The following is a 16569-nucleotide window of genomic DNA, read 5'->3' as shown; positions in this document are numbered from 1 at the left end:
TTCTAGGAATTTGTTCTGTAGTGTTTATGTTGTGTTGCGGTGCAATTATTTTCCCAAAATGTGTTTGTCATTGTTGTTTAGTGTTTTTTGGCACATATTTATGACAGTGTTGGCGTTGTTCATACTGCCACCCTTATGGCTGTTGATTAAGTATGCACTTCATTCACATGTGGTAGGTGTGTTCAAAGTTAAGATGGTCGCTTTAATGGTTAATGATTGGACATAAAGAAATCTTGTGTTGACTTTGTCAACTATAGATAAGATTATGCTCATCCATTGTTATGGCTTCAATGTACTGCGGTGTAAAGTGAAGCATGTAGGGCTATTGCGCGCCCTATAGTGTTGATACTTGAAATAATTGTACCGTATTTTTCGGACTATAAGTCGCATTTTTTTTCATAGTTTGGCCGGGCTCCAGTGTGACTTATATATGTTTTTTTCCTTTTTTATTATGCATTTTCGGCAGGTGCGACTTATACTACGGTGCGATTTATACTCCGAAAAATACGGTACTTGATTTGTCTCCATGGAGACAAGGATTAGTGATATTGAAGCAGTTTTAACGCTGCTGACTATGGACAGACATTAGCCGCTAGCTAGGTAGCCAGGTCTTAAAGCACCTCTTCCTGAGGGCGTTCTGCATGACATGACGTGACGACGGGAGGGGGACCGGTACTTTTTAAAGGCGGTACAGTACCGAATATGATTCATTAGTATCGCGGTACTATACTAATACCGGTATACCGTACAACCCTTCTCTGCAGTAATGTTTACAGCTATGGAACTTTGTAGGGCCTAAAATAGGGTATTTTTATTATCTGTTACTGAAACTGTTACAAAACAACCTTTGGTAATACAAAGTGGTTAAAGCTAACTTAAAAAATGCTTAAATATAATTCCTGTCTCTACCGTGGATTAAAAAAATGGGACTGATTTAATAACAATACAGAAAAATAAGAACATGGCTTAAAAACAAGGCGTGTTTGCATGTGGGTTTTCCTGATGGTCCCCAGACAGTTGAGGAAAAGCGAAGAGAGCAGACATAGACCAACTTTTAAATAAAATACACCAATCAAATTTAAGTACAGTCATGGCCAAAAATATTGCCACCCCTGCATTTCTGTCAGATAATGCACCACTATTCCCAGAAAATTGTTGAAATTACAAATGCTTTGGTACTCAGGTGTTTATTTTTTTTTGTTTGGATTGGAAAAATGCAAACAATTTCAAGGCGACAAGTCCATCTCCAGAGATCTAAATGTTCCTGTGTCTACTGTGCGCAATGTCTCAAGAATGTTAGCCTCCCTGGACGTGGATGGAAGAGAAACATTTATGAAAGACTGCCATGAAGATTGCTAGAATTGTGGATAAAGAAAACTCGATCCACTTCCAAACAATTTCAAGCTGACCTGCGGACACAGAACAGGGTCCAACAGTGTCAGCTTGCACTATCTGTCGCAAACTCAATGAAAAGGGACACTATGGTAGGAAGACCCCGATGTTGACACAGAGACATAAAAAAGCAAGACTGGAGTTTTCCAAAACTTACCTGTTGAAGCCAAAATTCTTCTGAGAGAACATCCTGTGGACAGATGAGACTAATGTGGAGCTTTTTGGTAAAGCACATCATCACACTGTTTACAGAAAACAAAACGAGGCCTTCAAAGAAAAGAACACCTCCCTACAATCAAACATGGTGGAGGTTCACTGATGTTTTGGGGTTGCTTTGCTGTACCGGATGCCTTGACTGTGTGCAAGGCATCATGAAATCTGAGGACTACCAAAGAATTCTGGGGCATAATTAGGGCTAGGCGATATATCGATATACGCGATATATCGATATACGCGATATATCGCGTGTTTGTCTCTGTGCGATATAGAAAAGGACTATATCGTGATATTCGAGTATACGTTCTTACGCAGTTGCTTTTAGCTGCTGGCATTACACTACAGGCTCTCCTCGCTCTTTTCTGTGTCTCCTTCCCACAGACAGACAAGCGCACCTTCTTACACACGTCACATACTGTCACGACATACGTCACATACGTATACGCCCTCGCGCAGCAAAGGGGTAGCAGAATGGGTAACGTTAGCTGTGATGCTAGCGGTGCGAGTGGTAATACAAATGAAGGAATAATTAATTCCCCCAAAAAACAGCAGGGGGTCCATCGTCTGGCGGTGGTTTGGCTTCAAGTGGGAATATGTCGAACAGACAACCGTAATTTGTCAAGTGTGAGGCGAAAGCGTTGCTATAAAAATTAGCATTACTGCTAATATGTAGCATTATTTGAAAAGTCACCCACTCAAGAATGAACAGTGCTTACTCCGCATGTCAACATCTCCGTTCGGTGCTACACCAACAAAATGCAGAGGCAACCATTTCCACATCAAGACCGTATGAAAAAAACCCGACATAAGGAGATAACGTCCGCCGGAACCTACCACATAGCGAAGGACGTACACAATTTGATTTCCTATTATGCAGCTAATTTTTATTTGACAGTTATTGAAATATCTTGTGTGACATCATGCACCAAAGTGCACCTTATTTGTTTCAAACTATTGTAGTGGCTTTCTGCACAAAAAGTGCACATTAATTTAGTGTTGTTTCGATTTGTCATCTTAAGGACATCATGCACAAAAGTGCACTAATAGCTTGTTTGAAAATGTCTCTGACAATCTTGCACGTTCTGTTTTGAAATGACATGAATGTTTGTGCCACTGCTTAATAACTGTTTAATAAATACAGTTTTGGTAAATTGACTTAGTTGTGATTTCCCTCTCTGCATGAAAGTTTAAAATAAGCATATATTAATGCAGTATGAACAAGAATGTTTTAATGTAGACACATAGAATCATCATAGTGCTGTGATTATATGCATCAAGTGTTGATTCAAGGCTAAGGCAAAATATCGCGATATACTGTATATCGCGATATGGCCTAAAAATATCGAGATATTAAAAAAAGGCCACATCGCCCAGTCATAGGCATAATGTAGGGCCCACTGTGAGAAAGCTGGGTCTCTGTCAGAGGTCATGTGTCTTCCAGCAGGACAACGACCCAAAAGCACACAAAAATGGCTTAAGACAAAGCGCTCGAGAGTTCTGAAGTGGCCATCAATGAGTCCAGATCTAAATCCTATGGAACATCTGTGGAGAGATCTAAAAACCACAGTTGGGAGAAGGCACCCTACAAATCTGAGAGACCTGAAGCAGTTTGCAAAAGAAAAATGGTCCAAAATTCCAGTAGCAAGGTGTAAGAAACTCATTGATGGTTACAGCAAGCAATTGATATCAGTTATTTTTTCCAAAGGGTGTGCTACCAAATATTAAGTTGAGGGTGCCAAAAATTTTGTCCAGTCCATTTTTGGAGTTCTGTGTAAAATAATATCCGATTTGGCTTACTTTGGGGGTGGTTTTTGTGTTGTTCCAATGCAAACGAAATAAAGAAACATGTGAATACCAAAGCATTTGTAATTTCAACAATTTTCTGGGAGAAATGGTGCATTATCTGACAGAAATGCAGGGGTGCCAATATTTTTGGCCATGACTGTATGTATTTATATTTTTGCATGTTCTGTGACTGGATGTCGTTAAAGTTCATGACTAATAACACACAAATAATGTTTAAATTGTTTCATTAGTCTTATAGCTAATAGTGTACCTTAAAAATAGTGTGTCAACTTTTGTTGGAGTTAAATTGACCAAGAAATAGACATGTTACATTAGTCTTTTATTTAAAACTTAAGTATAGATAATTTTAATTTTAAAATAAGATAACGTTTTTAATTGCTTTTATTTAAGAAACGAGAAACAGAAATATTCTTTTAAAATAGAAATAATAGTTCATAAACTTTTATTTAAGACCAAACAGCCTTTATACAATATAACACTTTTTAAGAAAGAAAACATTTTGGAAACTTTTATTTAATACATATTAAATAAACTTTTATTTAGACAAAAAGTAGACAATATAATACTTTTAATATGAGGAAAACTGTTAACTTTTTTTTAAGGTAAAAACAGCCAAAACACAAAATTATACTTTTAAAATAAGGAAAACAGTTCACTTTTATTTAAGACAAAACTATACAACATTGTACTTTTAAAATAAGAAATGATGGTAAATAAACTTTTTATTTAAGTTATATTAAGTTATACATATCTATTATAACTAAAATCCTTATTAGTACAGTACAACTAACATAAGATAATATATGGGTGTAGCTTGGCATTAAAATAAACGTTTGTAATTGGGTTAAAATGCTGTCAAATAGTGGCATGAATACACTAATTACCATAAAGACAATACTTTAGAAAATTTTATTTAAGACAAAAAGTAGACAATAATTTTAATATAAGAAACAATGTAAAAAAAAACTTTATTTAAGTTATATTAAGTTCCACATATCTATTATAACTCAAATATGTTATAAAAACAACCTTGGTAGTACAAGACAACTAAAATAATATAGTATATGGGTTTGGCATGGCATAGAAATAAACGTTTGTAATTGGGTTAAAATGCTGTGAAATAGTGACATAAATGCACTAATTACCTTAAATACAATTAATAAAGTTAATTGAAAGTGATAAATTAGTGTAATCAAATTAAATAATACATTTGATAGGGTGGATTAAAGCCTTAAAACGGTATAACTGCTGTATTACAACTAAAATGGCGGACAAATTAAAAAACTACAGGTTGTAATACCCCTTTCTGCATGTAGGAATCATGAATCATTATGACTTATGGACTACAACCAAGATGTCGGGTTTATAAGTAAAAAATACTAATTTAAAATGGCGGCTGTATAGGACGTATACTCTCTATTTCCGGTGTAGGCCACGCCCTATGAGTGTGACGTCATCCCCCCAATAGCTCCCCCCGAATTGGTGCTACGTGGAAGCCATGCCTACTTCCTGGGGGGTCATAACCCTACCCCCTACCCCACTTCTGGTCAGAAATCAATTACCCCCCGCACCCTCTGCTGACCCCTCTTTTTTGGTGCTACTACTGTCATATGTGTTTTACTTGGTTTCCACATTGGATTTAGAGGACAAGTGTTAAATAAAGCCACTTGGGTCTGTTCGTGCTTAGAAGGACCGACCATATTTTCCATACTATAGGCCGCTATTTTAGCTTTGAACCCTGCAGCTCACACAAAAGAGGCAGCTGATCTATTTACCTTTGCTAACGGCCATTATGTTTTGTATACAACAAACTTACACAGTGGTAACGCCAAAACAGAGACTGTAAAGATGCGCAATCTTTGTGCTACGGCGCCATCTTTTGAAAGAATTTGCTCACTGTAGGTGCTGCGGGTTAAAAGTCTACAGGATTTCCTTCTGTTTTGTGCCTATGGACCGTTACGGTCCATAGCGTTTCTACTCGTATGGATTTGTCATTCATCACTCCAAGCAACGTGTGTAATTTTACATTATAGCAAAAAAAATTATTATTTTATAAACTGTCCCATTTGTGATGTCTGTAGAAGTGTTCTCATGCATGTTTTTGAATGTGCTATCGTCATGTAATAAAACTAGCGTCGTTAGCATTAGCTAATATGCTAACATGTTTACGAGTGCCTGTGTTAGTATTATTAATAATGGATTAGATAATAATAATAATGGATTAGATTTTATATCGCGCTTTTTCTATTGTTAGATACTCAAAGCGCTCACAGAGAAGTGGGAACCCATCATTCATTCACACCTGGTGGTGGTAAGCTACATTTGTAGCCACAGCTGCCCTGGGGTAGACTGACGGAAGCGAGGCTGCCAGTTTGCGCCTACGGCCCCTCCGACCACCACCTACCATTCATTCATCATTCATTTCACCGGTGTGAGCGGCACCGGGGGCAAAGGTTGAAGTGTCCTGCCCAAGGACACAACGGCAGCGATTTTTTTTGGATGGTAAGAGGCGGGGAGCGAACCTGCAACCCTCAGGTTTCTGGCACGGTTGCTCTACCCACTACGCCACGCCGTCCCACTGATAATTGCATAAATAAACATTTACAAAATCTTTCTGGGAAAATATCTCATTTCACTACGTGATTACATGATACGTATTGGCTTGTAGCCTGATTATTTTCTAACAATTAGTGGGTGTGTCTTATAACCTGGTGTGCTCTATAGTTTGGAAAATATGGTACCGGTAGTTGCTTTTGTTATTTTGCAATAGTGATTTTCTGCGTGGTATAACGGTAGACGGGGTCATTTGTATAGTATTACATAAGTTTAAATTGTTGGATTTAGTAATTAAAATATTTTTATTTGCAGAACATATTATTCCTGTGTTCTCATAGTCCACGGGTGCCCAAACATTTTGCCTCCGAGGGCCAAAGTGAAATAATGCAAATGGGACGCAGGCCAAACAGCAATTTTGTAAAAACAAAAATGTAAACAATAAAGTTATTTTAATTAGTAGTAATAAAATGGATTATTTGTATGAAGGGCTAAATTAGGGCCATAATTGAAAACATTTTTAGACTTTATTTTTATTGGTGTGAAACTCTATAATATTTCATTCAAACTTGAATTTAAATTGATGCATGTTTTGGACTAAAACTATTTGATGGGAAATACATTGTTGAATGATTATATTTTTAGTGCAAAAATAACACATTTATAAGATAGATTTGCAAACCTAGTGCATTGTTTGCCTTGCGCTAATAGGACAGTGACGATGTGGAGGAAGACTATATTTCTTATCAGTGACAGAACACGAGGGTGCTCGGATAAGATAGAGGTACAATTTAATCGGAAGCACCTTAGCATTCATTGATTGACATTTTACATGTCTGTTCATGCAAAATAGGACCCATGTGAATGGCGGGGCCCAACGCAGAGTGCGTGATCTGCGTAGGGAGGGCCGGCTCTGGATAGACGCTAACTAGTCAGCCATCAATAATTGTGTTAGCCTGAAAGATGGCCTTGTGACTATGTAAACAAAATGGAAAGCCATCCTTTGGCGGGCCTAACAAAATGACTCGGTGGGAAAGATTTGGCCTGCAGGCCTCACTTTGGGCATCCGTGTCATAGTCAACTAACTTCAGGCAAATTCACAAAATTATTCAACGAACATGACGTTTCAAGTCAAAAAGTGTCAGTATCCGTTTCCTGTATCAACCTGGTATCTGATCCATACCAAAATGTACAGTATCACCCACCGCTAGCAGCATCGTTGGAACGTAGCAACGAGCGGAAAAACAGTCATCATAGAAGAGGACATCGGAGAGGAAGAAATGATGGTGATTTCTAAAAAAAAAAAAAAATCCCAAACTAAAAAGTCATGAAGAAAGCATGAACACAAACTTTATCCTCTACTGGGTGAGCTCGGGTACGGTCTCAGTAAAATAGCTGCAATGCTTTTTCTTTTTTAAGCTTCCTTGATTGGCTACTTTCTGTACCACGTGACCATTCATGACCCGGGAGGCGCCCTCGTCATGATTAGCTGTTGACGATTGTTGGCCCCTACCCATTTACAGCCAATTATGGGGACAAATTCACTCCGAATACACCTTAGACCACCCTCTTATAAGACATAAGCTAATCAGGCGCTTGCTGCTTTGGTCGGAAGAGGTCAAATGGGGACAAAAACAGCCAGTTTGTGTGTACCCCGCTTAAGTCAGTCAGAGAGCTGACACGACTCGTTTGATGGACATCCATGCTGTCGCCATTTTCGCTGTTACAGTCAGATGGCATTAGGGTCACGTGGAGAGGTGAGCTACCAAACGGAGCAGATGACATCGCTTGCTCTTGGTGTTAAAAAACATACTTGTAAAGCTCAATACTGCCACCAACAGGTCAGACGGACATGTTTAGTTTCCATACGGGTCTTGCACTGGATCTTGTGTTGAAACCAGTGTTGTTTTTGACAACCTTCTTTACATTTAGTCTTAGTCTTTTGGACTAAAATGCTTATTAGTTTTAGTCACATTTTAGTCACTTTTATATGTGATAGTTTTAGTCGACGAAAACTCAAAAGGATTTTAGTCTAGTTTTAGTCGATGAAAAGTCAAAAAGGTTTTAGTCTAGTTTTAGTCCAAAAAAAAGAATAAAAAGTATAATATGAGTATAGTCTTTTAACAAATTAATTTAGGTCAATAAGTATTGGATATTGCTGTTTGGCAGTGTCACACATAAGTTGTGAAAATAGCAGCAGATCTATAAGTTCAACCCATTGTAAGCTTGCAGATCTACTATTTTCACAAATAACAATAAAGGAATGGTTTTAGGCATATAAGGTTTCCACCCAACAGCAAATTTCTGATCCAAGGATTGTGTATTACACACAGATAAAGTGGTAACAGTGGAATCAAAGTTCATTACTCCAAAAAAGCCAAAAAACATTCTACTTCAGCAATTGTGGCTTTTTTTTTTAGAATTTGTTAAAGTACAATGAACATAAACATGCCCAAAATATGAGTGATGGATGAGGAACACATATGCTCAACTTGGCCCTGTCTGCCAGTGCACTTACAACAGATATCATACAACCCCACTCTCTTTAATTTGTGCAAACCATGTAATAAAATAATCAATTAATTCCTGATTCCTTAATGGGGCTGCACAACGTCACTTGTGGCTTTTAGGCTGAAGCTAGCAGACTCTACATATAACAGTAACTCGACCTGTTTAACATATCAAGTTACGTGCTGACAGAACGTACTCACAAAGAGATAACCACACCGTCACTGAATGTAAACATGGCTGAACATGCTGCTTAAGTAACACACACATAATGAATTGACGTTAGCGTAACAAAAGCTAACTTTAGCCTGAAGTTAGCATCCCATTTGCGCCAGGAGTATGTGGAAAACGTACTAATGTATTAGCTTACTATGACATTTATCGATTATGTTAACAGCATTTGTAACTTACCTTTGAAAAAATATCCTTGTGGCGAGCCTTAAGGTGCCGCGTTGGTCATATTTTTTCCGCATATTTTGTGGCCACATTTGTCACCGTCTTCCTTCACAATACACTCTGTTTTATTATCTGCTGGTTTATATTTAAAATACACCCATACAGGTAAAAGCCAGTAAATTAGAATATTTTGAAAAACTTGATTTATTTCAGTAATTGCATTCAAAAGGTGTAACTTGTACATTATATTTATTCATTGCACACAGACTGATGCATTCAAATGTTTATTTCATTTAATTTTGATGAAAAACTTGCTGGTAGACTGCTGCGTTGACCCTGGAAAAAAGAGCTGGACTGCTGCTGAGTGGTCCAAAGTCATGTTTTCTGACGAAAGCAAATTTTGCATTTCCTTTGGAAATCGAGGTCCCAGAGTCTGGAGGAAGACAGGAGAGGCACAGAATCCACGTTGCCTGAAGTCTAGTGTAAAGTTTCCACCATCAGTGATGGTTTGGGGTGCCATGTCATCTGCTGGTGTCGGTCCACTCTGTTTCCTGAGATCCAGGGTCAACGCAGCAGTCTACCAGCAAGTTTTAGAGCACTTCATGCTTCCTGCTGCTGACCTGCTCTATGGAGATGGAGATTTCAAGTTCCAACAGGACTTGGCGCCTGCACACAGCGCAAAATCTACCCGTGCCTGGTTTACGGACCATGGTATTTCTGTTCTAAATTGGCCCGCCAACTCCCCTGACCTTAGCCCCATAGAAAATCTGTGGGGTATTGTGAAAAGGAAGATGCAGAATGCCAGACCCAAAAACGCAGAAGAGTTGAAGGCCACTATCAGAGCAACCTGGGCTCTCATAACACCTGAGCAGTGCCAGAAACTCATCGACTCCATGCCACGCCGCATTAACGCAGTAATTGAGGCAAAAGGAGCTCCAACCAAGTATTGAGTATTGTACATGCTCATATTTTTCATTTTCATACTTTTCAGTTGGCCAACATTTCTAAAAATCCCTTTTTTGTATTAGCCTTAAGTAATATTCTAATTTTGTGACACACGGAATTTTGGATTTTCATTTGTTGCCACTTCAAATCATCAAAATTAAATGAAATAAACATTTGAATGCATCAGTCTGTGTGCAATGAATAAATATAATGTACAAGTTACACCTTTTGAATGCAACTACTGAAATAAATCAAGTTTTTCAAAATATTCTAATTTACTGGCTTTTACCTGTATGTCGTCTCTACGTTTGCGACCACCGAGCCCCTGTGTTGAAACTGCCGCCGCCATCACGTTCCATTGCCTGATGAGTAACAACAGTCTGACGTGTTGAGCACGTTGTGCGCTGCACGCCAGTTGGTGGGCGTGGTTTTAATTGACACACACAATAAACAGAAATGTCATGCATTTTAAACGTCTGACAGATTACCCACTAACATTTTCGTCCGTTCTCGTCTCGTCAACGAAAACTCACACACGTCTCGTCATGTTTTCGTCATCAGAGAGACATGTTTATCTCGTTATCGTCATGAAAAAAAGTGGCGTCAACGAAATGATTTCGTCATCGTCAACGAAAACGACACTGGTTGAAACAGTGCCTGTCAGATATGACATTTGAATGAACATGACTTGAATCCAACCTACCACATCTACGGTGCTGTCAGGCATGTGTAGTCCGTCGCTCGTCTGGCCAATTGTCTCTAACGCCGCCTGGCGTTTTGCAGACATCAGCTTGACCCGCGAACTGTCAAGACGTTTGCTGCTGCCGAGCGCGTCCACTGCAGCTTCATTGTACTTCTCCAGCTGTTGGTTGGTGATCATCTTCCTGTCCTTGCTCAACACTTCCTCATTGACGGGGTCTACAGGTTAGAGGTAAAAGTAGATAACTTAGTGTCAGGTTCAATTGCCGTTTTTTGGCGCAAAGATCAAACAGGGTGACCATAAGCATAGGAGTTTCTAAGATTTGGGTGACCTTATTTAAAGTTCTACAATAGGGATGGGCGATATGGCCTCAAATCTATCAGGCAATAAATATACTGTGTATTGCAGATTTCCAGGAAAACCATCACAATATATTATTTGCCATATAAATAATAGAAGCATTTCCAAATGGGTTACAAAGGCTCCTAATTTAGCTGCTGATGTATGTGGAAAAATGTATTAAGTTTATTTCCGGTTGGGTTATTTTCTCAAAACAATTACTAATTTACTTGCTCATTAACTGTTAAGGGGGAAGTGCACTTTTTATTTTGCCTATCTTTCACAATCATTATGAGCGACAAGAACGCGTCTTTTTTTAAAAATTTTTTTTACACAGTGCAAGTTTATATATATATATATATATATATATATATATATATATATATATATATATATATATATATAAAATGTAGGAACAGACACCTTTATAACAATATGTAATATGTACAATATACACACTGCAAGTATATATATAATGTAGTAGTGCTGGGCAATCTATCGAGTTTGAAAGATACATTGATATATTTTTAAACAAGATATGAATAAGAAAATATAACACCGATATACCATATTTTCCGCACTATAAGGCGCACCTAAAAACCTCAAATTTTGTCAAAAGCTGACAGTGCGCCTTATAATCCGGTGCGCCTAATATATGGACCAATATTGAGCCACAACAAACCTAAACTTCGTTTTCATAAAGTTTAGGTCTCGTTACTACGGTAAGCAGTCGCCAACTTCTTTTTCCCCCGTAGAAGAAGAATCACTTCTTCTTCTATGGTAAGCAGCCGTCAACTTCATTTTCCCCCGAAGAAGAAGTTATTCTTCTACGGTAAGCAGCCGCCCCCGTAGAAGAAGCGCACGGTGCATGCTGGGATATAGGACTGCGCGAGGCATGCCGTTTTGATTTCCATGTTTGTTTATGTAAAGACCCCAAAATGGCTCCTATTAAGGGACACGCTTACGATGCAGAGTTTAAACTTAAGACGATCAGTCACGCAGTAGAAAACGAGAATAGAGCAGCGACACTGACTCGATTAATGACGACTTTGACGAGACGGAGTTTAATTCGGACACTAAAGAAGAAGAATTCGAGCGATTTGTAGATGAGGAATAACTTCGTAAAGTGAGCTTTACATGTTTATTTTGTGTGTTGTGTTGTGTGACATTAACGTCTGAGCAACGTTGAGTTATTGATATATTATCAGTGTTCGGTTAGTTACTGAAAACCAGTAACTAGTTACTTTATTTCAAAAGTAACTCAGTTACTAACTCAGTTACTTACACCAAAAAGTAATGTGTTACTGTGAAAAGTAACTATTTAGTTACTTCTTCTTTTTTTTTAAAGCTCCCATTAATGTCCTTTTAGCCTTCATTTCAGTACAGCCCTTTGAGACACTTGTGATTTAGGGCTATATAAATAAACATTGATTGATTGATACTGTTATTGCACTGGAGAATAATACAATCTGTTGACCAACTTGACATGCATTTGTATCTTCCTTTTAACATAATTAATGAAAAACAGTGCCACATAAAAAGGCATTTCTCCTTTCTTTAAACTTGGACCAATGACCATTAATAAAAAACAACTGAAAGTGCAACATAAGAAGGCACATCATCTTCCTTGAAACATAGATAGTGAAATAAAGCCTGACATCTGGAGTGATGCTGCTGTCTTCCACACTTGGAGTCATGGATTGTAGAATCCTTGTTTTTAGTGGCAGGATCATTGACACAGATGGTGAAGTTTCAGTGCTCAGTAGAGATGTAACACTTTTGAGGGGTTTAAGCACCTGGAGGACCTCCTCTGCCACTCTCACATCATCATCAGACAGGTTGATGTCTTTGACATTTGTCTGCAGGGTGTTGTGGGTCAATGCAGAGTATATAGCTGCCTGCTGCTGCAACATACAAGTGGAGTTCCACCTCATTGGGACATCATGTATGAGCTTTATGAGGCAGCTTTAGCATTTCTTGCTTTGTCTTAAGCACATGAGCAGCTGTTGTGCTTGGGTGGAAGTAGGAAACCTCCTTCCTGATCCTCCCAAGGAGGCGCTCCATCCTATTGACTGAGATGTGATGCCAAATTCCCTACATGCACCACCTGTGGTCCCAGTCCTGCCTCATTCACTGCAATTATTTGATTTTTGGCATTATCATGTGACTTGGATATCTTTATCCTCCATTCCTCCACTGCTTGTGTCAGTACCTGCGCAAGGTTACTCTCGTAGAGGGGGCGTGTCTTCTCATCTGCCAGTCTGCTGTGATGAAGTGAGCGCTTATCGTCACATAGTTCCCTGGACGTCCAGGTGGACGTTCCCCAGGACGTCCACCCTTCTGTCATGAGCGCAACAGATGATGCTCGGGATAGTTCATCATCCACCACTTTTTTCTTCTCCTGCTCATAAAGATCTGGCAAAATCTTATCGCTGAAGTGGGTGCGCGACGGGATGTCGTAACGTGGCTCAAGCACGTTCAGTATGTGTTTTAAAGCCTCGTTTTGCACAACCGAGTCTGCACCTATAAACACACCGATTAAATGGCGCGGGGCGTTCAAGCGCCTCCGTTACTCCGCTCACCATGACGTGTGGACTGAACGTGCAGACACCTTTTTTTTTGTTTCATATATCAAACCGCGGACCCACCCTCCTCCCCACACCCACACCCAGACCTCTTTTTTTCTCTCCGGCTTGTGACAGAGGAAGATTCAGAAGAAAGACACCGGAGCGCTTCTGTTTCTAGCCGATACTACATAAAAAATAACATAAAGTAACGCAGTAACGCATCATGTAGTAACAGTAACTGAGTTACTGAATATAAAAAATAACGCGTTAGATTACTAGTTACCGCCGAAACTAACGCCGTTACAGTAACGCGTTACTTTGTAACGCGTTAGTCCCAACACTGATTGTTATTGCTCTGCACTATTTCGAGTGTTACTATATTGGGATTGCACTAATGTTTGATTTACCGTAACAGTATTACTATTTTTTACGTGTTTATTGAATCAGGGAAAAGTTCCCCTAAAATAAGTTTTAATATTTCTCTTTTGGTCTATGCTTTCTATGTGATTTTGGTGTGGTTCCTGTATATTTTGATAATTTCCATGGTCAAAATCTCGGAAATTCCGTGTTTCCTGATCAAAAAAACAAGGCAGACGACAAGTGAAGCAGCCACAGGTAGTGCCTCCACGGCTACACACAAAGTGTATTGAGCGTGTGCGTGCGAGGGGCTGCGTGCTTGTTGCCACAGGGAAAAGGCAGGCCATGAGGCAGCAAGTACCTCTGCCTTAAAGTAGGAGGCGATATATTGTGAACTTGCAGTTCAATGCCTCAGCAGTACTCTGACTCGCCACACTGGGAGAAGTGGGGGCACTCAAGCTAGCAGACACATGTCTCTCCAGCGGATGCCAGCCTTTTTTTATTATTTATAACAAAAATTGCATTTGTGGGTGTTTTTTGTCAGAGGCAAAAATATTGTTTTATTGCTTGAAATTAAATTGTAAATGAAAGTGTCTGCCAACATGGAGGATTATATACTGTATACAAGATTAAATACTTCTCTAAACTGGACTTGTAAGACAAAATGAATGTGATCATACAAAGTATGTTGTCATGGAGGATAGCTATTGCTGCTTCAGATACAAATACAGAAAAGTTATCTGTAAATAATTGGCACTGTAAAGTGCCAATTCTGAATTATTATGAAATTATTCTCTGCATTTGACCCTTTACCCTTGATCACCCCCTGGGAGGTGAGGGGAGCAGTGGTGGCCGCGCCCGGGAAAGGTAAGATACACTCACAATACTTGATTTATTTTGTTAAAAGCAAATGGGACCAAAAAGTGTTTCATAACAACTTTATCAAATACTATTTGGACCTATTTATTATATCATAATATCATTTTGATAACGTTTTTATGAATGAGAATTACCCCCTTCTTTTTCCTGTTATTCTAATGTGCAACCTAAATCAACAATGATGAGAGCTGCACATATGAATGTAAGTAAAAAAAAAAAAAGAAGAAAAAAACTCCAAAAGTATCTATGCCTCACCTGGTTTATAGTTCACAGCACGTCACCGATATACAGTCATGGCCAAAAATATTGGCACCCCTGCATTTCTGTCAGATAATGCACCACTTTTCCCAGAAAATTATTACAAATACTTTGGTATTCACATGTTTATTTCTTTTGTTTGCATTCGAACAACACAACCCCCCCCCCTAAAAAAAAAAAAAGCCAAATCTGATTTTTTTTTTTTTTTTTTACAAAGAACTCCAAAAATGGACAGGACAAAATTCACCTGTAGCAAGTAACAGGTGCTGGCAATATAGAAATCACACTTGCAGTCAGTTAAAATGAAGAAAAGTTGACTCAACCTTTGTGTTGTGTGTACCACACTGAGCATGGAGAAAAGAAAGAACAACAAATAACTCACAGAAGATTTGAGAACCAAGATTGTGGAAATGCATGGACAATTTTAAGGCTACAAGTCCATCTCCAGAGATCTAAATGTTCCTGTGTCTACTGTGCGCAATGTCATCAAGAACTTTAAAGCCCATGGCACTGTAGCTAAGCTCCCTGGACGGAAGAGAAAAATTGATGAAAGACTGCAACGAAGGATTGTTAGAATTGTGGATAAAGAACCTCGATCCACTTCCAAACAAATTCAGGCTAACCTGCAGACACAGGGTACAGCAGTTGAGTTGAGCTTGAGTTTATTTCGAACATGCAAGCATACAACATGATACATCACAATTTCCAGTTTCTCTTTTCAACATGTTCAAAAAGGAGTAGGAAGAAGCAGAGCTTATTTAACCCTACCCTTTTTCTTTTACATAATAGTTGCTAAAACTTTTGTTCACTTCCTGTTCTCAGTTTATTCACAATATACTCCATAAGTAATCACAATAAAAATTTAATAAATAAATAATATTCGGTGAAGTAAGTTACATTTCATATGGTGAGATGAGCAAGATTATTTTGAAAATGAACGGATGAATGGATAAAATAAATTCAGAATGTTTATCATGGTTCTTCTTCTTTGTATTTGGTAAACACTTTGTTTGAAAATTTTCTTGAAGTGGATCATATTAGTACATTGTTTGATTGCTTTGCTTAATCCATTCCATAATTTAATTCCACATACAGATATACTGAAGGTCTTAAGTGTTGTACGTGCATACAAATGTTTTAAATTACATTTTTCTATAAGATTATATTTCTCCTCTTTTTTTTTAGAAGAATTGTTGTATATTCTTGGGTAGCAGGTTATAGTTTGCTTTGTGTATACTTTTAGCTGTTTGCAAATTCACTATGTCGTGGAATTTCAGTATTTTTGATTCAATAAATAAAGGGTTTGTATGTTCTCTATATCCAAAATTATGTATTATTCTAACTGATCTTTTTTGTAACACCGTTAATGAATGAAGTGTACTTTTGTAGTTATTTCCCCAAATTTCTACACAATGGTAACACTAGCGAGCAGTAGAGAATATGAAGTGATTTTTTTGTCTAGAACATGTTTTGCTTTATTCATTATTGACGTGTTTCTTGCTACTTTATGTTGTATATTTTTTTACTTGAGATTTCCAGACATCATCATCTATCATACCTGGAAATTTGGTTTCATTTACTCTTTCAATTTCTATTCCGTCTATTTGTATTTGTGTTTGACTTTCTCTTCTACTGTTACCAAATAGCATTATT

General features: G+C 38.2%; 1 protein-coding gene across 3 annotated transcripts in view; it reads right to left on the bottom strand.

Moving 5' to 3' along the window:
• casd1 (CAS1 domain containing 1) overlaps positions 1 to 16569 on the bottom strand; it is a 111436-nt gene that overhangs the window by 50084 nt on the left and 44783 nt on the right. For all 3 annotated transcript variants that reach the window (XM_062029234.1, XM_062029233.1, XM_062029235.1), the window contains one exon: positions 10520 to 10734. In XM_062029234.1, coding sequence (XP_061885218.1) covers positions 10520 to 10734 — 215 coding nt within the window. The remainder of the gene's footprint in view (positions 1 to 10519; positions 10735 to 16569) is intronic.

Source organism: Entelurus aequoreus, linkage group LG20, assembly GCF_033978785.1.
Source record: "Entelurus aequoreus isolate RoL-2023_Sb linkage group LG20, RoL_Eaeq_v1.1, whole genome shotgun sequence".
NCBI classification, from domain to species: Eukaryota; Metazoa; Chordata; class Actinopteri; order Syngnathiformes; family Syngnathidae; genus Entelurus; species Entelurus aequoreus.
This window is presented reverse-complemented; position numbering and strand designations above follow the sequence as displayed.